Below are 25,487 nucleotides of genomic sequence, written 5' to 3'. Positions count from 1 at the left end.
GTTCTAGTTTGATGTAACTCTAGACAACTTCCAACGTATAATTCAACGGGTTGACATATGATAGCAAGACAACAATGTATTTACAAGCACCGTTTCCTACAGCTGTTGGACTATTTAGTAGAGTACTTTTCTTACCTGTGCCAAAAATGGTGATTTGTTCAGTGAACCAGCTGTCGTGAAACCTACCACACATAACAAATATACATATAAGTTATACCCACCACACTTTTATATACATCAGATGGATAAGGCCCAACACACATACACATACAACACATACACACACCAATAATATACACACTCTAAACGTGCGTATAAACACAACACACATACACACAAACCACACACACGCACCAGAGATGAGCCAGAGATTACTCACATAAACAAACTCATAGCCTACACACACACAGCGCATGCATACACATATACACGTTAACAGACGCATAGCCTACAAACACACACACACACACACACCAGAGACATACACATACCATTGATATACACACATAAAAAGACTCATAACCTACACACACACTCAGACACCGCAGACATACACATACCACTGATAAAACACACAAACAGACTCAAAGCCTACACACTAACACACGCACACAGACACCACAGACATACAAATATCCCTCATACATACACACATAAACACGGCCTACACACACCAACACGTGCCAATGTTGACTCTAGTGTTTACCAATCACCTAAATGTTGACCTAAATGTCTGTTGTTGTTTTACATTGTCTTTCCCTCTCTCTCGCGAAGAATTTAACATGTCCAAACATCAAACAAAGACTCAAATTAAAAGTCTAGTAAATCTATTTCAATAAAAACTCTGTCTAAATTGTGAACATTATTATTCACTGTTTATATATATATATATATATATATAATATATATAATATATATATATATATATATATATATATATATATATATATATATATATATATATATAATGTTTATGAAATGTAGAAACTCTAATAGTTGTAATGTCTATTAATTATACAATAACATGTAATGAAATATTACAGTATTTTTTGTATGCTTATTTTCAGTCAACCAGAAGTCAACCCGCCATTGGTGTCAAGCAAACTCCCAAATCAAGGGTAAGTCATATTCTACTTTACTGTATTTCATGTCTTATGGTAAGTCATTTTCTACTTTACTGTATTCATGTCTTATGGTAAGTCATTTTGTACTTAAATTTATTGAAGTCTTAGTGTTAGTCATTTTCTTCTTTACTTATGTCTTACTTTGTGATGCTACTCATCAAGTTCAAACGCTATGGAGTGTGTGATTGGAGCTCACTACGTACGCGAGTGGGGAAACAACAGGGTCAAAGAGTATTGTCTGATAGTTTTTTCCGTCAAATATTGCGGTCAGTTAAACGGTTACGTCAGTAAAATAGAAGTGGCAGTCAAGCACCGGTTTAATAGTAGTGTCAGAAGAGTAGAAGCGACACTTCTGTTACCAACGCAATTTACGAAGTGCTAATAATGATGTAGCTGGCACTTGATAAGTCATTATGATACTAGCAGGGTTGCCTAGAACTATTTTCCAAACTTTGTTTAATGTGTAGACGGGGTGGCTTGAAGCAGTTTCCGTACACAACAAATTGTCGCCAAAATACTGTTTCTTATAAATACGTTGTGTAGAATTAATGAGTTAACAAAACTAATTTCACGATTATTAATCGAGCAAGTGATATTGTGTGTTTGTAGAATAATTATGGATAATATGGGGGGGGGGGGATATCGTCTATTGTAACGTTTTTCAATTAATTGATCATAGCAGGCTAGCATGTTTTTTTATGATTAAGTCTATTTTAGTCTTGTAATAGAATTGGCATTTACTTCAAAGAATTTAAATACTAATTGCCTTTTTGGTGGTTCGGTGATATGCGTATAAAAAGATAAGGATGAAAGAAAATTTTGTCAGTTCACCGGTCCCCCCCCCCCCTCCTCTTTCACACACGTTTACTGATAGAAATGGACGGTCGATACACTACCAGTCCCACATTTAGTGATAGAAATGGACGGTCGGTACACTACCAGCCCCACATTATTTAGTGCTAGAAATGGACGGTCGGTACACTACCAGCCCCACATTATTTAGTGCTAGAAATGGACGGTCGCTACACTACCAGTCCCACATTTAGTGATAGAAATGGACGGTCGGTACTCTACCAGTCCCACATTTAGTGATAGAAATGGACGGTCGGGACATTACCAGTCCCACATTTAGTGATAGAAATGGACGGTCGGAACATTACCAGTCCCACACGTAGTGATAGAAATGGAACTAGTCCCACATGTAGTGTGACGCGCGACTCCGCACATCAAAAGAGACGTACTGACACAACACACGGCTATCTCTGACGACCCGTTTACCGACCATTGAAAGCTGTACAATGAGGGCGAAATTGTGCCCACCTTGAGATCGACGGGTTGCATAACGTTAAGACAACGTTGGAATCTTCTGTAGAACATGTGGAAAATATTGAGTTGTAAGCGTTGAGCTGGCAACTCAACAGGAAATTTGTTTATGTAAACTGAGAAATTTTATTTTTACTTTTATTTTTGCTACCGCCTTTTTTTTAATGTGCTAGATAAATAAATTGAAAAGAATAAATCACGCATATTTTTATTCACTATTTGGAATTCACTTGACCAAGCCTAAGTATTTTGATCCAATTTAAAGTGAATATTGGTAAATTATTGTATTGACACAATGGATGGATACTAGCCGCCTCTTTCTACTCCTCCCCTCAATTCTTTTTCTAAAAGTTCTTAATAGATTTATAAGAATGCTGATTGAAACACTTCGTTAATTGTTCATTCAAAACTCGATTCATGCTACAGTGTAGTTTTCAATGTGTCAACAGTGTTTAAAATGACGTTTGATATTTGAAGAAAAATTTGATTACGTGTGATTGTTTGGATGAGCATGATGGCAGACGAACGATACGCTCCACTGAATCTTATCAGAGTCTGAGTCGCTGAGTCTACAGGATCAATGTCCACACCTGATTAGCCTGACAATCAGCCAATTATTTCTATTGTGTTACCCCCGGGTGGCACAAGACCGGACCCCTGCCTATCCACCCCCCCCCCCCTCCCCCCCGGCCTAAATCTGGCAGCATCGTGTGTCGCAACAAGTCCTACAATCTAGGTCACAATGGTGGCGTTTTGGGTGGATTGCGCCACCTGACACCCCCCTCCCCCCATCTTCATAAGCTGCGCTGTGATTGGTCGATTTTTGTTTTGATTTTTTATTTCCCCACGTGAAGTTAAAAATATTTCCAATCACTGCATATGTGACCACTCGAATCATTGAACCATCAAGGTGTATCGCAGTAAGAGGAATTTATTTTTCTTGCCGTGAAATTATTTCTGTGTAAGGACACGTTATAAAAATGTTGACCGGCAGCAACCAGGAAATGCCCGGTGCTAAAAAACGTAACTGTTTACAGAAGTTCATCTTGTGTCTGAAGTGTAAAACTAAGAGGCGTTCTTATAGTTGCCTCCCTGTTCACAGTGTGAGTATAAACATAATTGTTTATAGAAATTAATTGTATGCCTTAAGTGTTAAACTAAGGGACGTTCATATAGTTATAGTTACTCCCGTTCACGAGGTGATTATAAGCATAATTGTTTATTGAAATTAATTGTATGCCTGAAGTGTTAAATTAAGGGACATATATTTGTTAGCTCCCTTTCTTATCTAGCGCACGGTACAGTCTGTATTAGTTGCCTGCTTAACTTCGTTAAAAAAACGAAATGTTTCAATTACATTTTAATAATGCAAATGATCATTTCCCGTTCGTGCCCAAGACAAATGGGGCAGACGAAGTAGAGTTTATCTACTTTAGAGACCTCGGCATATGAAGGGATTTTGTGGTCAGCACTATGCCAAGCCGACTTTGTTTTCTTAACGCTAGGCCATTTCGTCGCATAATAAAGTAAACAGCGGTATTATTTTCTTTATTTTATCATATAGATAGCGGTACTTATAATATTGTGATTTGTGTTGTGTTATTAGCCGTAGATACGAGACATAATTTTAATAACAACAACAATTAGTGAGAGTACTTAAAACCTAGGACATATTTGTTTCAATAACAATTTGTAAAAGTAGCATAGTTAGTATATTGCGAGTTAGTATATTGATATTAATAATCAATGACAGTTTGTACTATACACTGGCTATTAGTAATCAATGACAGTTTGTAGCTAATATTAGCACTGGAAGTATGTGTTTTACCTATATACGACGATAGACTCAACTGAAAGTAAACTGTAAGTGGTTGGTAATCTCAGATTAACTTTTAAGGTTAGAAACTAGGGTTAGGACTACGACTGGACTTGGGTTAGGATTTGGGCTAGAGAACGCGTTAGTGTTGACATTAGCAAGCTGTATTTGTTTTTAGTTAACTACCAGTAACCTAACGCCCTTTTATGAGAAGATTCTATTATGGTAGCAGTATCTGTCACTATTTTATCACGAAGACCTACCCACAGCCCTATTTCAGTATGACTATAGTAGGAGACTACACTACACGCTCCGTTTTACTTCAACCACGCAATGAGTCCTGTTTGTGAAGGTCGTATTGCAGATGAAAACAATGCGTTTTCGTCAGTAAACAAATATTCGATGCCTGAAGTATCGCATTAAAATCTTCGATGCCTGAGGTATCGCAATCAATTTTAAATACAAATTCATGTTAAGTTTATTAGACCAACAACAAAACAACTATACATATTTTTTAAACGATGCATTATATTTTTGTTATTTTCATTGTTATTTATTTTTAACTCATTGATCCCCATGTACCGTAGCAACCCCTTCTCCCCATACCCCATTCTAAGCCTCGCTCCCTTCGACGTGCTGCTCAGCTAGACGCTAACACAAAGCCGCGCTTTGTTACTAACAATAGATCGGCCGAGATCAATGGCCAGCAGATCGATAAACAATTAAACCATTACGGCACGCTCTGCTGGAGTCTAGCCCGCACCCCGGCACGCCTATCTGATTGGCTGAGAGATTAACCCTTTGTTTTCTGTTTCCCCAAGTCTACAGTGGGTTTCCCCAACTTGGCGACTGGTTATAATTACTTTGTGGTGTTCAACAAGATGGGGTAACCTTCTTTTAAATGTATAGATTTCTAAAGAAAATGAAATTGTACAGTTATTTAACCATCCTGGATAACATTTCAAATTGATACCATGAAGTTGAAGAAGGAGAATAATAAATATTCAAATATATAGAAAAATTAAACGCATATCTAAATTTGCTTTATGAATATAATTAAGTGGTATCAAAAAAGTAAAGTCAATACTTCATAAGATACAGAAAAAACAATTATTTTACTTATTCTCCATAGTCTTAGTATCTACTCTTTATATGTAAATTTATAATTTTGTATTGATAGATCTAGTTTTATTTAATTTCCCGATTATTTCCCTTTGTTACCTCCCAGAAGACGTTGCGTCCCCTTATCGTGGTATCATGTAGCCCACAGCTTAGCACATCCCATACAAAGTCAAAACGATCGATTCTCTCCCCGTGAATCACGCAACCAGTGATGCTTTTTTTTTAAAACAAGGGAGCTCACTCATAGAAAAGCTAGGAGAGGTAACTGCGTCTTAACTCATACGACCTCTTTGTATTCATTTACTTTGTATACATTTTTGTTTGCTTCAAGAAAGATTGTAACACATTTTAGGGATGGGATAGATATCGAATTACTTCAGCAACGCCAGCGATTGAAAAAATATCACTATTTTAGTGTAGTGGGTTAGGAATTATTTTTTTTTATCATCGCGGGTAAAAGTTGCATAGATTGTTTTGTTTTCACGACAAGATCAACGCCTCACTGTGATGTAAGATGTGTTAAAATAACAGATTAACAGCGGGGATATTTTTTTTTAATGTTGCGAGGGTTAGGTTAAGGAAAATTGCAATGTACCGTAAAACGGCACTAGAGAACTTTATTAAAGAATTTTTTATTTTTTTTACACGTTGATTTTTTTTTTTTTTTTTTTTTTTTTTTTTTTTGTAAAACGGAAAAAAAGAACCTTAAATCCTCTGCTCAGAAAAAGTAATAGATTAGTAACATACTTGTCAATTAGACCCAATCGCCAACCCTCGTGTCAATTAGACCCAATCGCCAACCCTCGTGTCAATTAGACCCAATCGCCAACCCTCGTGTAAATTAGACCCAATCGCCAACCCTCGTGTCAATTAGACCCAATCGCCAACCCTCGTGTCAATTAGACCCAATCGCCAACCCTCGTGTAAATTAGACCCAATCGCCAACCCTCGTGTCAATTAGACCCAATCGCCAACCCTCGTGTCAATTAGACCCAATCGCCAACCCTCGTGTAAATTAGACCCAATCGCCAACCCTCGTGTCAATTAGACCCAATCGCCAACCCTCTTGTCAATTAGACCCAATCGCCAACCCTTGTGTCAATTAGACCTAATTAACATATGACAACCCGCGTCTGTTGCACCCATCAGCACGTCCGTTTTATCAATAGCGCCGATCCTGGAAGCACACAAAATCAATTTAGACAGGCATGTTATTAACGCTAGTCTTAATTTCTTATGTCTATCCCCCCCCTCCCCCCAAACACATGTTAACTCCTTCCCTCCCCACTCCGCCACATTACACGTACCCCAGTTATGTTTGCTACTCTGTGAAGAGCTCTTGCAAATATTCTAACATGCATGAACAAATTTTGAAGTCGCTCGATGTTGTAGATTAGATAATTGCTTGAACTCGACGTCATACTACTTTCGCTGTGTCCGTTACTTCTGATCCGGTGATCCCAATAGTCATGGGGTCGGTAGATCCTGTTACTTTTGGGGTCGTTATAATTATGGGTTCTCAATATTTTTCCATTTTCCCTAATACAAACATTCTGATAAGTTTTTTTTAATAACACTGTTAACGTCGGACAAAGTAATTGCAGCAACATTGATTAATAGGAGGTTTTCATTCCGGCTTATTTAATGGACATATTATTCTGTATAAAAGTTTTCTTTCCTTGCATATAATACATTGAATTTTATGGTTATTATTTTTATGATTTACTGGTCACGGTAAATTTAGATAATATTTCCCTCCGTTTTTTTGTTATGCAGAATGTTGTTGTTGTGTACTTCCCTCCCCCCATTTGCTGTTGACTTTTTATTTACTGGAAGGATAATTTTGTAGCGTACTTCCCTCCCTTGTTTACATATTTAGTTTACCCCACCTAATTGAAAAGCTTTAGATGCACCAAACAAATGGCTTCTCTTTCACATTGGCGTTGCTCCAAATGTCTTGAAATCTGCTGAAAAAAAAAAAAAAAAAATTTAAACATTCTAAAGAGTGGGGGGGGGGGGGGGACAGGGACACCCCAATCCCCTCCTGCCTCCAATGCAACTGTTATTTTCATTGGCTAACACCTTTTGAAAACGCGCCCCTCTGTTCTTCCACTTGATTGGTTCATTGTCACTTCACTTCACGGCAGCTTTTTTTTTTTTATTCCTGGAAAATTTTCCTTTTTTTTCATTCTTTGTGCTCTTGCTCCCCGGGCACCAAATTCCTAGAAAAAAAAATCAACACTTGCATGTCAGGTTGAGAGAGGGAGCGGCGGGGCGCTCTCTTCCACCCCGCGCGCGATGCCGTCTGCCAGCCCGCCTTTCTGGAACCGTTAAAACATGGAGTCTATCAAAGTTTTAACTCAACGTACCTCGTCGTCTGCTCGTGTTTTGGACTGGCACGTATTGTTTTCTTGACCTTTCCTCACCTGGACCTGGCCCGGGGGTCTACCGTGAGTGAAGCCGGACAGTGGGAGTTCTTTGATTCGGAGTTGAACCTTCCTTGTGTGTGGTGTGCACTATACCTGGACTTTGTGGCCGATGTAGCTGATGTAGGCGTATACTTACCGTATGAATCTTTTACGTTCATGCATAGAGAGGCCGTCGGTAAGTTGGTAAAAGGTCGCGGTGTAGAAAAATTAACTTGAATGCGATAGTGAAAGTAGCGAATAAATAAAGTACAGATAGGCCATAGGTAGTAGTGTAGTAAAAAAAAATACCACACCCTTCCTCCTGCTTCTAATGAATAACTGGATAGGGAAAGCAATAAACAAATAAATAATCAAGAAAATATCCAAGTTAATGATTCAGTTCATGCTTAGACAAAACTGTAAAGTATTTTAATAGACAATTTTAAAGTTTTAATCAAATAATTTACTAAGTTATTATGAAAACGACAAATTTATTATCGAAAAAATACCTAACTATTATCAAAATGATCAAGATAATTTCGATGGAAATGATCAAATTAAATGTTGCGGCATATGACAGAGTTATGTGAATGACATTTTGAAGAGACATATCGACCTAGTGAATACTGACCAAGCTGACCAACAAGTACATCATTCACGCGAATACCATTTTATGACTGTATGAGTAGCTCGCAGTCGTTAGTTCTCAAATTTTGGCACCATGTTTTTTCTGTACAAACCACTTCAAGTTTTACAGAGAGCGCTAATCGATAACTATCTAATAACAATCCGATAACATTCTGATAACAATCTACTGAAAAAGTTTTATAGTGATAATTTTTTTTCTCATGTTTCTTCAAAACTGTTTCACAGCAGTCAGGATTTAATGGGTTTTTCTGGGTGTGTCTGATTATATAAGCTTTTATTTTAACATGCGCGTTGTTTAATGTCAAAGATCAGGAGTTGTGTAATGAGAGGTTAAAGGTCTCACCATGGGGTTAAACAGTGTGGGTTATTGCTCATAATGTATGAACTCGTATATGCCAAGAGTTAGTGCCCTTGTGTAGCTTGTACAAAGTTTAGTAAATTTCCGTAACTCGTTGCTGTTGTGTTTACAGTTAGATTGTTTTTTGATGTGCTCTTATCACGTAACAGGTAGAACATGGGCTAAATCTAGCAATCTAGGTTTTGAAGCTTGAATTTAAAACATTATCGAGAACGATGTCTTATGTTAACAAGAATATTTTAACTTTGGAATATGTCTATTTCTGTTATAGTACATATATATATATATATATATATATATATATATATATATATATATATATATATATATATATATATATATATATATATATATACGTTAAATATTTATCATTAAAAGTCATACTGAATTGTATTTTCAAATCGAGTTTCTGACCTAGCATGGCCTTAATATTTTATCAAAGGTTTTTGTTCCAAAATTATAATTAAATTTAAAATATTTATTTTCTTTGAAAACGCCAACGCCAAATTTTAATTATTCAGTTTTAATTGCGCTGCCCTCATTAATACTTCATACACTGAATGCGTTTAATTACTCTACACAGCTGTTATATTTTGTTTTATAATGAATGTGTAATGTTTTAAATTATACGTCCACAGCCCACTATATTGTATTTAATCGGTAGTTTTTAATGTATTTAATTATTAATCTATAGCCCACAATATTTTTTTTTATCTTCTGTTTTTAATGTGTTAATATATACGTCTACAGCCCTCGGTATTTTATGTAATTGACAGCTTTTAATGTATTTAATTATTCGTCTGCAAACCACAACATTTTATGTAATCATCTGTTTTTAATGTGTTAAATTTTTCGTCCCCAGCCCACGATATTTTATCTGTTTTAACGTGTTAAATTATTCGTCCACAGCCCACGATATTTTATCTGTTTTTAATGTGTTAAATTATTCGTCCACAGCCCACGATATTTTATCTGTTTTAACGTGTTAAATTATTCGTCCCCAGCCCACGATATTTTATCTGTTTTAACGTGTTAAATTATTCGTCCACAGCCCACGATATTTTATCTGTTTTTAATGTGTTAAATTATTCGTCCACAGCCCACGATATTTTATCTGTTTTTAATGTGTTAAATTATTCGTCCACAGCCCACGATATTTTATCTGTTTTAACGTGTTAAATTTTTCGTCCCCAGCCCACGATATTTGGCACCGTCACCCCACCACAGTGCCTCGCCCAGAGCAAGAAAAAGGTAAGCGTTTAAAATCTTCAGCTCTAAAAGCCCCTGCATGTAAAAACAAATGTGATGTAATCTCCCCCCCCCCCCCCTTCTATCTGACACCTCACCGCTCTATGTATTTGACATAACGCTCTCCACAAAAAATTATTTCCGCCTAATCGAATTATCTATCCGCGCGCAGCAGCCTTGAGCTATTTTTAGCCTATACAGCGTGGATTTTTCCGTCAGTTGTTTACCGTGAATTCCGCTCATTCCTACACCTCCCCCCACCTCCTCCATCGTAACTACAATCAATTTCCACCGCCTCCACACAACAACCTTTCCCTCATCGCTATGCTCCACCACCTCCACCCATCATCCCCTCCCTCACTCCCTTTAATCCTACTTTTATCAAATTTTCTCATTTTTACAACTCCCGCCACCATCACCATCGCCTCCCTCCAACATTTTGTCCCCCCCCCCCCCAGGTATTTTCGACTCCGTGTGTACCTACACCCCGTACCAGTCATTAACCGACACGAATTATCACATTATCAGTGTATTTGTGACGTTCAGAGTTCGCTTCCTTTAATCTAGCGTGTCTCCGCTAATTAACTTCCCACCCTCATCAACATCATCCCCCATCTGCATCCAGCTCATCTAAGTTGACCGACTTTCTCTGCTAATTTTAGAATTCTACTAACTTCTACATTTCTATAGTTGATTTATTATTATACTATTTCTTCGTATAGAACAATTAGCAAGGTGTTTGGATTACAATTTGGGCTTTACATTTAAGCTTTGGACGATATAAATATTTGATCATATGAGTTTAAACATTTGGTTTAAAGCTTCAAATGTGAGGCAAAACAATCTAAGGGGACGATGTGGTCGGGTACGAGAGCGTATGCTTGCTATCTCTAAAAGTCCCGAGTTCGAACCCCTGGAAAGGCGAGGCTCATTAAATGGGGACAACAACCCATATATGATAAAAAAATGAAAAATCAAACAACTGCTGCCTTGCAGATGTTTTTGGGTGCATAAAAACTAGGGACCCAGAAAGAAAAGCAGGCTGCAATCAACGGGCCATATATCGTATAACATGTTGACATGTAATACTGAATTGTGTTATAGGAAACACCCTTCGGTGTTTACAGTTAAAAACTAAAATACTTTAAAAAGAAACAAGAAATAAAATTGATAGTATTTTGTGAAATCCAACACATAATGTGACACCGACATTCAATTTCAGGATAAAATATCATCTATACTTCAGAGAAATGAAAACATTATTACAAAAATAAAACATCTTCCAAAAATTCTAGCAAGTTAAAACATTCACTTATAGTTCACTGTGAAAGATAAATCTAAAACGAAAGAAACAGCCGAATCATTTTAATCCTGAATTAAATCTGAGTTTCTCCTCTGTAAGGGCTAGACAAGGATCCGCCATTGAGGTTGTAATCACGTCAATTCTCGCGTGATGCCCCCGCCCCTGTGTACACTAGAAGAAACATTGGCGTGACATTTTCAATCCAGACGTCATTTTGTACTGTCGGGATATCCCTGCAATCTCGCTCTCGTTTCAAATTGAGCCGAAATCAAATTTGGTAGTCGAACGAGTTGACTGAATTTATGTCAGGGTTCAAGGTCGACTATAGGTTGATCTAGATTTTGAGGTGAGGGAGGGGGGTGGGGAAGCTAGATAAATTTGTGAGCGGCAATGTCTCCATATCAAAATCCACATATGCATCCAAATGCGGTAAACTCCTTTAACTCAACTGAACACAAAAGTGTGCTTTTAGGAGGGAATACAGCGGTCAATTTGTCTTCACGTTGATATTTTACAGTAAATAAAAATAAGATATTTTTTTTTTACAAGAAGTAACTTTTGTGCTGATTTACGATCGGGAAACGCCCCAGAAGAGTATTGGTGTGTAGTTTTTGCTTCTTCTAAACGTTGAACTTATCACTCCATTTTGTGTTAACTTGCATGATTTCTGGGTTCTTTTCTTAGAGGTGATATTTGAAGTCTTATAGTTGTGATTAGCCAAAAAAAAAAACGTATACTTACTAAACATTTTAACAAAATACATCCAACAGTTTGTAAGAATTTAATTTCATCGTTTAACGCCTTGTTTGATAATTGTAACCTACTTTTTTTTCTATATAACGGAAATTAATATTTTCTTCGAAACGACTCATCAATATTCAAAATATGTCTCCGGGATTTTAGACCCAAACTCAAACGGCTTTTAAAGATAGCGGTTGTTTTTTTACCCTACATCATTTCAGACAATATACCTGTGTATATTTCTTTAATTCTGTTCAACTTCTAGAGCAGGAAGTAGCGAGGCTAGACCTATTGTAAACACATCACTTTAACTCCCGAAGCCCCGTCTACCCCGCCCTAGTACACCTTCCTATCCCACCTATCGCAGGAGTGTCGAGGTAATGAGCCCCAGGCATGCTGACCTCCGTCTGCCAGGAATAACGGGCATCACGTGATTCATTCACTGGAACCTGCCGCAGGTGGATGTTACAAGATTTCCGGGATTCTCAAACTGTCATGCAGAGGTTCCTAAATCTATCTAAAGAGATGCACCATCTGAGTGATGCGTTATCATAGGGGTAGTTGCATTTCTGAGTACGTTGTTACCGTTACTTTTGCCGCCACAATACCCACGTAACACAGCCGACTGACAAGAGACATCCAGGTAACTCAAGTCATCAGCTCATTTCTCCACCTGTCCATAACGGTGATCCATCCATCTTGTGTCATACTACAGGTCACGTTTTGACCTTGTCCTCATTTCTTTGTCCCCTAGTTATGGTAGGTAATGGCATGTTTGATGCACTGGTCACAAGCCTACTTTTTTTTGTGTGGTTTCCGTTTCCAATGCCATTTTATATAGCAGGACGTTGCCATTTTCCGTCCCTTGCATTAGTGTTAGTAGTGTTAGCCAAATGTATAGTAACTGGCTAATAAGAAATATATGTATATATATATATATATATATATATATATATATATATATATATATATATATATATATATATATATATATATATATATATATATATATATATATATATATATAAACGAGTTCATTACATTAGGAGGGTGTAGAGATAAAGTTTTATACTTGTAAAATTCAGGGTCATTTCTAGAAGTGACAAGTTCAACAGGTAGCAATAAGATAAACAGTGTTTTAGTTGATTGAGGCAGGTGCCAGAACCCGAGATCAGGTAAATACCTGTGTGCTGATGCCTCCCGTTGGTCACTGGCACACCCGGCGTGAAGTTATCACCTGAGGGGGCGGCTGTAGTTCCGGCAAGACAGGTGTGTCTTATCCGGGTCTTACGGAGTGATGCTGGCGTGAGTACCTGTGTAGGTTAGGGTTATCTGACATAAGGTGTGCAGTGTTAATGACAGGGTAACAGCTTAAGTGGTCGTATGGGAAGGTGGGGAACAAGCCACGTGATGAAGTGGTTTACGTCACGTGATGAGGTAGCTTAAAGCTGTTGAGTTTTTTTTGTTTTTTTTTTACCAGCGTCAATGGTAGGACTGACCGTTCGATACGTTTTGTTATTGTATAAGCCAGAAATATCTTCAAAAGTTGAGTTTGCGCCAATGCAGGATTGAAGCAGTCAACCATCCCTTAATCCGAGGCGTTGTGGCACCACAGTTGATTTTTTTCATAATTTTCCGCCAACTGTCTCGGTCCTCTGCTGTTCTGAGTAGTTAGTAACGGCAAATCTACTCTTTTTTTTTAAATACACTATCCTTCCATGCCCTGACAATGACAACTGACAGAGGCTACTCAACTTTTTAAAAAAAATTGAAGCAGTTTTATAATAAAAGCACCGTCATCTTTTTGTCAAGAAACAAGTGAACTCTACTTCATATGCTCTATAGATCGTTTAGGTCTGAAAAGGAAACTTTTCTATCGTCAGTTTTTGCTATTAGGGAACGTACATTTCCCTTACTTAAAGAAATACTCGCGATATCGAACAACTTAATCTGTCAAATATTTTAAGATTAGTTGTTCTGGTTTCCTTTCCCACCCAAATATCGACGAATATTTTAAAAGAAATATTTAACCATTGAGTTTTTCTATAGAGCGGATTACGAACAGATTTATACATACGTCATCATCGCAACAGATTGATCCCATTGGCATTTAGCGCGTGGAGATTAAATATAGATGAGTGCAAATACCTCCGTCATACTTCGACAAATGTCGGGATGTTTTGATGACGTACATCGCAGGATAAAAGGTCTTGTGACGTATCAACAGCATGCGCATGAGCTTTCGGGGGATAAAAATGTCTGCTAAAAAGTCTTGAGAGATTCGCGTGTCGATGAGAATCTGATCTGTAAGCAGGTATTCCGTGACGTCAATGTACTTGATAAAAGTACAAAAAAATAATTAACCTTCGCAAAAAATACAAGATAGTTGGCATATAAATAACGTCACAATCAACTTTTTATCAAATAATTTCTAAATAATTTTTTAAATAATTTTTTAAACGCTTAGATAAAATAATTGAAAATTTAAAAAAAAATGAATTATTTTTACCCATTAATGCCCGATCTAGCAGTTTTTTTTTTTTTTTATTTACATAATCAGTTGTTTGTTCAAACAATTTCTACTACGTTTGTTTCGTTAGGTTTAATTTCCCTGCCACTGCACGTTCCATGTTTTGAACTTTACCACTGGCAAGAGAAAACATCCTGTTTAGCGTCGGGGAATTGAGTAGGTGGCGCTACTTCAACATCGTCCTATATTTAACTCTTCCGTCTCCTGCTTGCAAACCAGGCTCCCCCCTTTTTCCTGCAGTAATGCACATCACAGCGTTTCCTAGTTTCAACAAACGTTTGCGCCATTAGATCCAACAATATATACTTAGTTAAACGTATGTACCCCATATCCACAAACTCCTTTAGAAATACAGACGATAATCGTTCAAGTCTTGTCCTGATCTGTATAGAGCTGTCCACAGCACTCTACACTCCAGGCTGTAATGGCGCTCACTACAGCTCCAAGAATAACTGTTGCCGTTTTTTGTTTCCTTTGTCAGTACAGGAAAAAATATCTTTCATAGACTTCCGGGTGCTAAAAGGTGTGGGGAATCACCTCCCCTACGCCGCCCTGCGCTCACCCCCTTCCAGTCTATTGTTTGACAAACCGATTGCTTTTATGGATTTATGGGTTGGCAAAACCCATCAGATGTATGGATTGGTGGGTTGGCAAAACCCATCAAATTTATGGATTGGTGGGTTGGCAAAACCCATCAGATGTATGGATTGGTGGGTTGGCTAAACCCATCAGATGTATGGATTGGTGGGTTGGCAAAACCCATCAGATGTATGGATTGGTGGGTTGGCAAAAACCTCGAGTTTATGGATTGGTGGGTTGACAAAACCTCGAGTTTATGGATTGGTGGGTTGGCAAAAACCTCGAGTTTATGGATTGGTGGGTTGGCTAAACCCTCGAGTTTATGGATTGGTGGGTTGGCTAAACCCTCGAGTTTATGGATTGGTGGGTTGGCTAAACCCATCAGATGTATGGATTGGTGGGTTTACAAAACCCATCAGATGTATGGATTGGTGGGTTGGCAAAACCAATCGAACTTATGGATTGGCGGGTTGGCAAAACCCATCGAGGTTATGGATTGGTGGGTTGGCAAATCCCTCGAGTGTATGGAGCGATGGGTTGGCTAAACTCATCAAATATATGGATTGGTGGGATGGCTAACCCTCGAGTTTATGGATTGGTGGGTTGGCTAAACTCTTCAGCTTAAACGTATTACAACTTATACTACAACAGAGCCGGCGTTAGGGGTACGCGGGGCCTAGTGCTAACCATCCGCGCGGGGCCTTATATTTTTCCATTGGTGTCTAAAACATGTACAGAGAGGCGTTTTTTTTCTTCTCAACGCGAATTAATATTCATAACGATATATGTGGTCTTTTTAAGCTGTTTATCAATGTCGTATATTAGTTTTAACATAAAGACACAGAATAAAAATTAATTTGTTTACTTAGAAGCGTTTTTGAAACGTTGCTTGTTTCTGTTAAAGCTTTTTGTTTGAAAAATAAAATAAACCGGGAGTGATCTCCCCTAAACTTTCTCGAATATTCTTATATAACTTGGAATATAGACATGATTTTTAATTACTTAAACTTTTAAAAATAGAATAGAATCTCATAGAAAAAAGAATAGCGCACCAAGCGAACGCCAAAACAAAATGTGCATAATAGTGCGCAATATTATTAGTACTTTATAAATTTACATGCGTTTTTTTGAGAAATCGGAAGTAGCGTAAATTACTACTTCCGGTCAACGGAAATTACCCAAAATTTGACAGAAGGTAGAGATATAGATCTTTTACTTACATGTGAAATTTCATTTATCTATCTGAAATAGTACTCAAGTTATAGGCTTTTGAAAAATTCAAAGTAGAAAAAGTACTACTTCCGGTTATCGTAAATCGCTCAAAAGTTGATACGGATCTACGATTTTGATAAAATACTTATATATGAAATTAAATTTCATCAACCTAGCTGTAACGGTACTTAAGTTAAAAATTTTAAGTGCGTAATTTCAAAATAATTTATTAGGTCACTGACTGTCTACTACTGGCACCCCCGCCTTCTCACTAAAAAAGCGTCTTCAACGGTCCGAATACAATAGGGTATCTCTTTACGTGTTTTCTCGATTTTACCTCCCATGTCAGGTCGGGGGCTAATTCGCAACCGCCATTACCAGTCACCTCAGGTCAAAAGCGAGTCGACATTATGTGGGGTGTGACACTGTCTTCGTATCGAGTGACGTTCTGTCCCAGTTCATGTAGGGGATAACTCATTAACATCAGCCGTGGCCGCAGTTTTTAACAATCAGCAATTTCGGCCATTTTTTTCAAATTCAATTCAGCAAAGATTATTTAAAGTTTACAAACTAATTTAGACAACAATGGCGGTGCTGAAGCGCGGGGCCCCTTCAAGCGCGGGGCCTGGGGCGACCGCCCCATTTGCCACCCCCTAACGCCGGCAGTGTACTACATTTATACTCTGTGATAACCTTACCGCCAAGTGCCGTAATAAAATTTGATCATCCGTTGCCATAGGTTTAAATCATTGAATAAAGTTTGTTCTTGTTCTGTAACCATGTAAACAGAGCTTGACAGATCTCCTGTAATAAACGAAACCGACGTAAAATCTTTGATGGAGAGAGTTACAAAAAAAAACTCAGCTGCCTGTTTTTATTGTCTCCATTATAGGTAGGCCTCAAAGGGAAACCTAAAAGAACAAGAGAACATTTTATCAATAGCTCCAACAATTACCCCACTCAATGATCTGAGCGTCTGGGCTTTTAAGGTTTTAGTTTCGCTTCTTCAAACCTAGAGTAGTAAACGTGCTTTATGTTAAGTTGTGATGCATGCAATTGGTGTGTGTGTGCGCGCGTGTGTGTGATGGGGGTATATGTGGTGGGGGGGGGGGGGGGTGGTGTGCGGTGGGTAGTGGAGGAGTGCGTTTATTGTTAGGTAGTATTGGGAAGTGTTTTCTTTTTTTTTTTTTTTGGCGCGGTTTGAGGAGGCGTAGATAATTAAGACCCGGACAATAGAGATTAGGGTAATTAATTATGCTGGCTTCAATTAAAACGGTGAGTACTCTCCACCCCTATGACGTCATCTCTACCCACGTTGCTCACACCTGTTAGCTGTTAAGCCTTGCAATAACCCAGGGGTCAGTAACCTTTCCTGATTTCAGAGCAACTTAACATTACAACGATATCAAGAGGGCCGCTGGTACCATGTACGAGAATTATGATACCATGTTGATACATTTGAAGCGATTTAGGTGTAGGTTGCAACATTCAATCCTTGTAACAAGCAGTGATATGATTGAAAAGAGCCGCATTGTGTCTATTGAATAGTCTAATATGGCGCTTGATCCACATGCTGCTAAACACTGCAATAGTTTTCCTGTATTCTGTACCTGCTTTGTGTTTATACCCAATCATACTGTACGTACCTTGTGTTGAATACCCAATCATACTGTACTTACCTTGTGTTGTGTACCCAATCATTAAGTTGACTATTATTATTAGTGTACTCTTAACGCTATACTTCGAGTTGTATTTAAAAGCAAAGCACAAACCACAAGTTCTGCCCCCTGTTAGTATTAGTCACATATTTATCTCCCCTTTGACGGCTCTGAAGTTTCACAAGCTCCCCCCTCTCCCCCCCCCCCCTCCCGCCTCCCTTTTATTACTGCTTGAGTTGGCGATGACGTCACGGGCGGGGATAACTCTGCGTATTGTCCGAGTTAGCTCCCCTTGTCAGCTTGATTAGATTGAGAAGAGGGGGGGGGGGGGAGAAACAATATAGGGCTACGCACGTAGGTGATTGTAGCCGTCACGTGATGCGGGCCGCCGCTAAAGATTTACGTCCCCTTGTAATGGGACTAAGCAGACGAGTAGTGGAGGCCGTTCACCCTTGCTGCTAAGAATGTTAACAAATTTTTCTTGAACAGGAAAAAAATGGGCTTTTCTCTACATTATACCCCACTGAATCTTTAGTCTAAGCATAGTTATGTTCTATGTACACTTATCTAAATTGGACTAAACTACAAGGCAGATTAAGGAAACCTGCGCAATTACTTGCGTTGAAAAATGCGAACTATAATACCTGTGGGTAATAATAGGAGGGTTTTGCGAATGCGTGCCAAGTATTTAAATGCTAGAATTACTACCAGGCAGACAAAAGAAGTCTTGGAATTAGTAACACGTGTGTGTTGTTTGGGGCTTAATAACACGTGTGCTGATGTTTAGGGCTAACATAAATAAAACACATCATAAGCGTATATTGGAATCTGCCAATACTTTGCTGCAGTTATTTGCCCTTGTTTTAGCCTTATGAATTTGACACTTGCTAAGAGTAGATCTTACTTTCGACAACTCTCTTTTCCCTAACGACCCACATCATCAAGTTCACCACCGCCCAACATCATCAAGTTCGACACTGTACCGACATCACATAGTTCGCTAATGTCCCAACATCATCAAGTTCGCTAATGTCCCAACATCATCAAGTTCACCACCGCCCAACATCATCAAGTTCGACACTGTACCGACATCACATAGTTCGCTAATGTCCCAACCTCATCAAGTTCGCTAATGTCCCAACATCAAGTTCGATAATGTCCCAACATCATCAAGTTTGCCACTGTACCAACATCAACTTCGCCAACACCCAATATCATCAGTTCACCAACACCCAGTATCATCAATTCACCAACACCCAATAACATCAATTCGCCAACACCCAATATCATCAATTCACCAACACCCAATAACATCAATTCGCTAACACCCAATATCATCAATTCACCGACACCCAATATCATCAATTCGCCAACACCCAATATCATCAATTCGCCAACACCCAATATCATCAATTCGCCAACACCCAATATCATCAATTCATCAACACCCAATATCATCAATTCGCCAACACCAATAACATCAATTCGCCCACCTTAAAAATTCGCCACACCTGATAAACAAAAACCACCTCTTCCACCGTTGACTCACAAAACCCCCTCCACATTTTCTGCATTTGTTTTTATTATCATTACCCCAGTGACGCGCCCTACACTGTTGCATTCGTCACAATTCGCGTGCACAGCTCATAAGCGTTCCTGGCACCCACGTGTGCACGTGCTTAACTCAGCCTGGTTAATTACGTCAGAGGGCTCGACATTCCCGCTCACGCGCTACGCCTGCCTGTCACGTGGTTTTGGCACATTTCGCCCAGTGCAACAAGGTCACAGGGTGCCAGTGATCAAAGACTGTTTGACTTTCTGATTGGTCCTGATAAAGAACCGGAAGTCACGTGATGTTGTGAGCAACCGTCGTGTCCACACCTGGCCACGTGTAAACAAATGTCGACCATGTTGAAGCAGACGATGAAGAAGAAACGCGCCTCTGTTTTCTACTTTTGGTCTGTTTGCTCGTAGTATTGACTAGAGGACGTTTGAAAGGAGTCGTTTCCATTTAAATACTTTAACTAAAATTACCAAAAAGACAAATTTCTTGAAGAAAAAAAAAATGAAACGACATTTCACAATGATAACATTTTAAAAGGCTACCTTTAATATTTTCTGCCGTACTAGTGAATTGTATTATTTACAACACTGCACAGTTAGGTTGCGTTAAAGTGTTGATTAGCAATTAATCAAGCATCCCCCACAGCTCGGTCATTTACCCCCCCCCCCCCCCCTCACTATTGCACACCCACACACCAGACAAGCCTTACTCTCTCACACCCAAACACACTCTACTCACCCTCAAAAACTATATTCACTCACCCCAACTTACCCACTGACATCCCACAAGCCCTACTTCATATGCATCTTCCAGACCTGTCAGTAAGAATTAAACTCTTGATAGTCATTGAAATTTCTAAGAGAGATGCGTATTATTGCAGTTTCTGTAGAGGTGTTTTTTTTTTTTTTTTTTTTTTTTTTTTTTTAGAGGTGCATATACTCTTAAGAAAATAGTTTACCGTGACAGAGTTGTAGAAAACAGGTTAATAATTATAATAAATTACAAATCTTTACTTCAATTTAAGGAAAAAAATCTAGCCCTTTGTTTGACCCAAATGTATTCAAGTAAGATTTTAATGCATGAGCCTCTGCTGATGTAAGACGTGCATGCTAAGTATAAAAACAATGGTATTACATCATTGATCTCAAGACGTGACTTGTCTAAGTATGACCAGCGGTTGTTGGCTACGTCACAATTACGTTTTGTCCATCACGTCCCAGTTGCCTCCCTTTACTTACTACACAATTTCTCTCCCTTTGCTGTTTACACAATTAGTCTCCCCTTACATCATGATCGCCCAGCCAAGCTGCTGTTGACATGGATCGTGTTACCCACTGTGCATGTGCATGGAGCACTCACTCTTTGAAACATGTGGCGAGAGGACACTGACGTCATACAGACAGTCGTTAGAAACATGCATTCGAATTATTATGGCGTCATAGACACGCTGCCATGTTGTACTGCGGTTGCTACCGCTGTTAGGACCCGTCATATTGTTCCGCATCAGCCCACCTCTGACTAGTCTTAAGCCACCTCTAACCATGGGGAAAACATGTACGACATATTAGCTTGTGTTATTTTAAGCTGCATAATCAGCTATAGATGTAGTTACGTGTTTTTATAGTAGATGGCTTACAAATTGCCCCCCCCCCCCCACCCTATCGTAAATACGCTAATTGATATTAATTACGACGATTGCGATATACAGCTGATGTAGAACGTTTAGCCTTTACCCCGCATGTATAGCTCAGCTGTGTTGTGTGTAGTACCAAAAACGTGTAGTGTGTAGTACCAAAAAGTGTTGTGTGTTGTACCAAAGCGTGTTGTGTGTAGTACCAAAACGTGTAGTGTGTAGTACCAAAACGTGTTGTGTGTAGTACCAAAGCGTGTTGTGTGTAGTACCAAAACGTGTTGTGTGTAGTACCAAAGCGTGTTGTGTGTAGTACCAAAGCGTGTTGTGTGTTGTACCAAAAACGTGTTGTGTGTAGTACCAAAATGTGTTGAACGTGTGTTGACCTACCTGGTGTGTCCGAGGTTAACCAACCACAGGCCATCATAACATTGTGTTACGTCATTAGTGACCAGCGAATAAAGGCCTCCAGTCAGTTGACCACCTGTGCGCATGCCCTTTGATGGATGCGTGTAAAAGTGTAAATATTAACTGCAGATATGATGTAGTTTAGCTGTAGTCGCTGCTAAAGTTAGAATACTTAATAATGTCACATGACTTTAAAGACTACATGACCTTAAGGTCACCGTGTACCCTAGTGTCATATGACCTTACAGACAACATACAGTGTGTCACGTGACCTTAAAGACATCAAGTTCAATGTCACATGACCGTATATACACCATATCGTGTCACATGATCTTATAAATACCATATAGTGTCACAGGACCTTAAGTACACCGTGTTCCCTAGTGTGTCATGACCTTAAAGACAGAATGTACCCTAATGTCACATGACCTTAAAGACAGCATGTACCCTAATGTCACATGACCTTTAAGACAGCATGTACCCTAATGTCACATGACCTTAAAGACAGCATGTACCCTAATGCCACATGACCTTAAAGACAGCATGTACCCTAGTTGTACCGATGTTGTCAACCCAAGGCGACCCGAGCTTGTGTTTGCATAGGATCAACATTGGCCATGGCCCGGCTATTTTTAGAAACGTGAATTACGTCCCCTGAATTACGTCCCTTGGGTCTGTACATCTACATGTCGTGAACGTCGGATCCCTCAAACAAAAACCAGGACCCGCTTCGTTGCGCAAACTAATTAAAAACGGGAAACTTGTGTGTTCTCCGGTAGTACCCGAGCGCTACCTGGTCCGAATTGTAGCCTTTACCCTACCTCTGACCCTTACCTAATCCTAAGCTTAACACTAAAAATAAATGTAATAGAAAATCAAACTTTATAGAAAAAAAAGCATTGGTGTTTTGAAGAACACATTAGTACACCGAAAAGATACATTTTATGAACACTGAAATGTCGGTAAATTTCTCCTCTGAATATTGCCAAATAATTTTTCTTCAATATATAAACACTTGAGCAATTACATGCAATTACTGAAGCTTGAGTATCTTGATTTGAAGAAAACTCCAACACCTTATGTAAGAGCGGTAACTCGATATCTGAAGTCATACATTGATGGGAGTGGTGGGCGCTGATTGGCTGCCTGAGAGTATGACCACGAAGTGTCTATTGCCTGAGAGCATCACTTCTTGAGGTCCCTACAGTAGGATGATCACTTCACAAAGACACCCCCCCCCCCATACAGTAGGATGATCACTTCACAAAGACACCCCCCCTACAGTAGGATGATCACTTCACAAAGACCCCCCCCCCTACAGTAGGATGATCACTTCACAAAGACACCCCCCCCCCCTACAGTACCGTCATGCCCGACCCACCCCTAGCCGTCCAAGAAGGATAATCACTTCACTAAGTTTCATCCCTCTCCCTGTACCAATCACAATCTGTCCCCCTCCCAGTGCCGTCCATCCCCCCCCCCCCCAAACCCAAAGTTCGCTCAACCTACCAGTACCGTCCAGCCCCCTCCTTCCACCCCCCCCCCCCCCAAAAAAAATATGAGCAGTTCTTCAGAAAGTCCCACTGGTAGAACCTTCTCTTCACACACTGCCTACAATAAGAGCATCTCTTAGTAACACCCCCCCCCCCATTCCCTACCAATACAGCGCCTCTAGATCCCACTCCACCGACCTTGTATTGGATGCCACTACACCACAACTGTCTCAAGCTACTTGACGCCTCTCGTAGAAAAAAAAATCTCCTCTTTCTGGCCATTTCCCACGGGACCCAGCGGCCACATGGCCTAATGGCCCCTCTGATGAACGATTCGTCATCACATCTCGACATGCAAATCAAGCAGCTAAGCAATCAGTGGTCAAAACATGGTCGACCATCAAGTGTCCCCACATCATCAATAGCAGCAATACAGCGGTTGGTCTAAGTGTCTGAGTGGCGGTCTCTCACTCAGCCATTTACTTTCCCAGCCGTACAATGACTCCAGTACTTCTGGAGAACTGCTTAGTTTTATATCACAGAACCCCAGCGCTGTTTTTGTACTTTGATAGAATTATACATAAAGTTATCTACTTCTGGTATAGTACTGATATAGTGTTATGTTATAGTACTTAAACACTGGTGTAGGGACCTATTACTGATATCGTTCTATTCTAGTCTTGTTATATTCCATTTCTGTTTTGGCTTTGAACTTTTTGTATCTCAGTTCTATTTTACATCTAATAAAAGTCCCTAACTTGTTGAGTATATTACAATCCAGTTCCATTGCTGTTCTGTTTCTAATGACATTATTGTATGTTTATAATAAGGTGACTAAACAACGGCCGTATTTATTTATTTATTTATTCTGTGGGGTAAATAAAAATTGTGAAGACCGTAAGGTTATTCATAATAAATTCATAATGAGATAAATGGTTAACTTTACTGACAAAGACACAAATGATTACCTTAATAAACAAAGACACTAATGATTAACTTAGCAAACAAACACATGATTAACTTAACTAGCAAAGACGCAAATAATTAACAGAACAAACGAAGACTATTATAGCCGACCTGTTTCATTGTTTCTATCTTCTCGTACACGCCATTCCTCCATTTTTCATCTCAACCATTTTGACATACACCAGGTATAAAAATCTCAAGTGATGCATTGTTGGGGAAGAACGCCCGAAGGGTAGTGTATGGGTGAGGGGGGGGGGGGGTATGACACTGATTAAACGGCAATAATTTTTCTCATTGGGATGCCGAGAGTTGTGATTGGTTAGTTCAGCCAATCAAGTTGAGTGTTGTTGGGGGGAAGTGGCCAGTCGTTGTTGACGTGGTAGTTTGACCTAGCATGTGAAACGTATTGCCATGTTGAAAACAGGTTGTGATTCGGGTTGTACAACTCCACGGGTTGTACCGCACATGTGGTGACCTTGAATCGGAGGGGGGGTGTTGGGGGAGGGGGGTGGTGTGTTAAGGGGGGGGGGATGCTGAACGTACTAACATTTAAATTTTAAAGAAGCTTAAACTCCTACACAATGATTAATAATGATTAGATACTAAACAGTTTATGATTGACGGAGGGGGTGGATAGTTGGTAGGTCTGGCAATATACATGAGCCAATTTTTTAAAACTTAACATTACAATTACAGATTATGTAATTATAATATTATTTATCGGGGCATGTCGAAGCAACAGAAACCTACACAAGGAAATCAATTTAAATACATTAACGATCCTTATTTTTCTGCATTTTCTTTTTTAAATTATCACTTTATGTTTCTATAAAATTTTAAGTAATTAACACATTATACAACACCTCCACCCATTGTCACCCTCTCACTTACCATATAGTCCTATATTACATAGGCCTTTATACAAAACAAACACATTAAAAAAGCAAACATCTCTTAAAATAAAAAGTTCAAATAGTAAAACGTGTTGACCCAGCTAATACATTAAATGTTGAACACATTTTCTCACCTTACTGACACTTTCTTTAGCCCCCTCCCCCTAACTCCTTCACAATCACCACCCATCCCTCTCTAAATCAATCCCTCCACCCAATCTCCCCCCCCCCCCCTCTCCCCGCTCAAGCAATGCGGGACATTTCTTCACGGCGCATTCCCCCAATAGAACAAGGGGCCGTAACTGTGCGCTAGACGTGTGCAGCAAGGGTGGCGAGCTAGCCGTACATGTGTCAACGAGACGGCCCCGTCCTCAGCTAACAGGATGTATTGTAACCCACGAGCCTCGCGTCGTGTGCCCTAACTGTGCACCGAAAAAAACGAAATTTTAGTTTTAGCTGTGAC

General features: G+C 39.2%; 1 protein-coding gene across 2 annotated transcripts in view; it reads left to right on the top strand.

Annotated features, from left to right (window-relative positions):
* The window catches only part of LOC131957145 (ras-GEF domain-containing family member 1B), a 113,076-nt gene that overhangs the window by 61,998 nt on the left and 25,591 nt on the right, over positions 1 to 25,487 (top strand). For both annotated transcript variants that reach the window (XM_059321875.1, XM_059321883.1), the window contains exons 6-7: positions 1,068 to 1,118; positions 9,994 to 10,050. In XM_059321875.1, the coding sequence (XP_059177858.1) occupies positions 1,068 to 1,118; positions 9,994 to 10,050 (108 nt within the window). The remainder of the gene's footprint in view (positions 1 to 1,067; positions 1,119 to 9,993; positions 10,051 to 25,487) is intronic.

Source organism: Physella acuta, unplaced genomic scaffold, assembly GCF_028476545.2.
Source record: "Physella acuta isolate Inbredline_101_S28 unplaced genomic scaffold, ASM2847654v3 ptg000080l, whole genome shotgun sequence".
Taxonomy (NCBI): Eukaryota; Metazoa; Mollusca; class Gastropoda; family Physidae; genus Physella; species Physella acuta.
The sequence above is the reverse complement of the archived record's forward strand: the minus strand, read 5'-3'. Positions and strand labels throughout refer to the sequence as shown.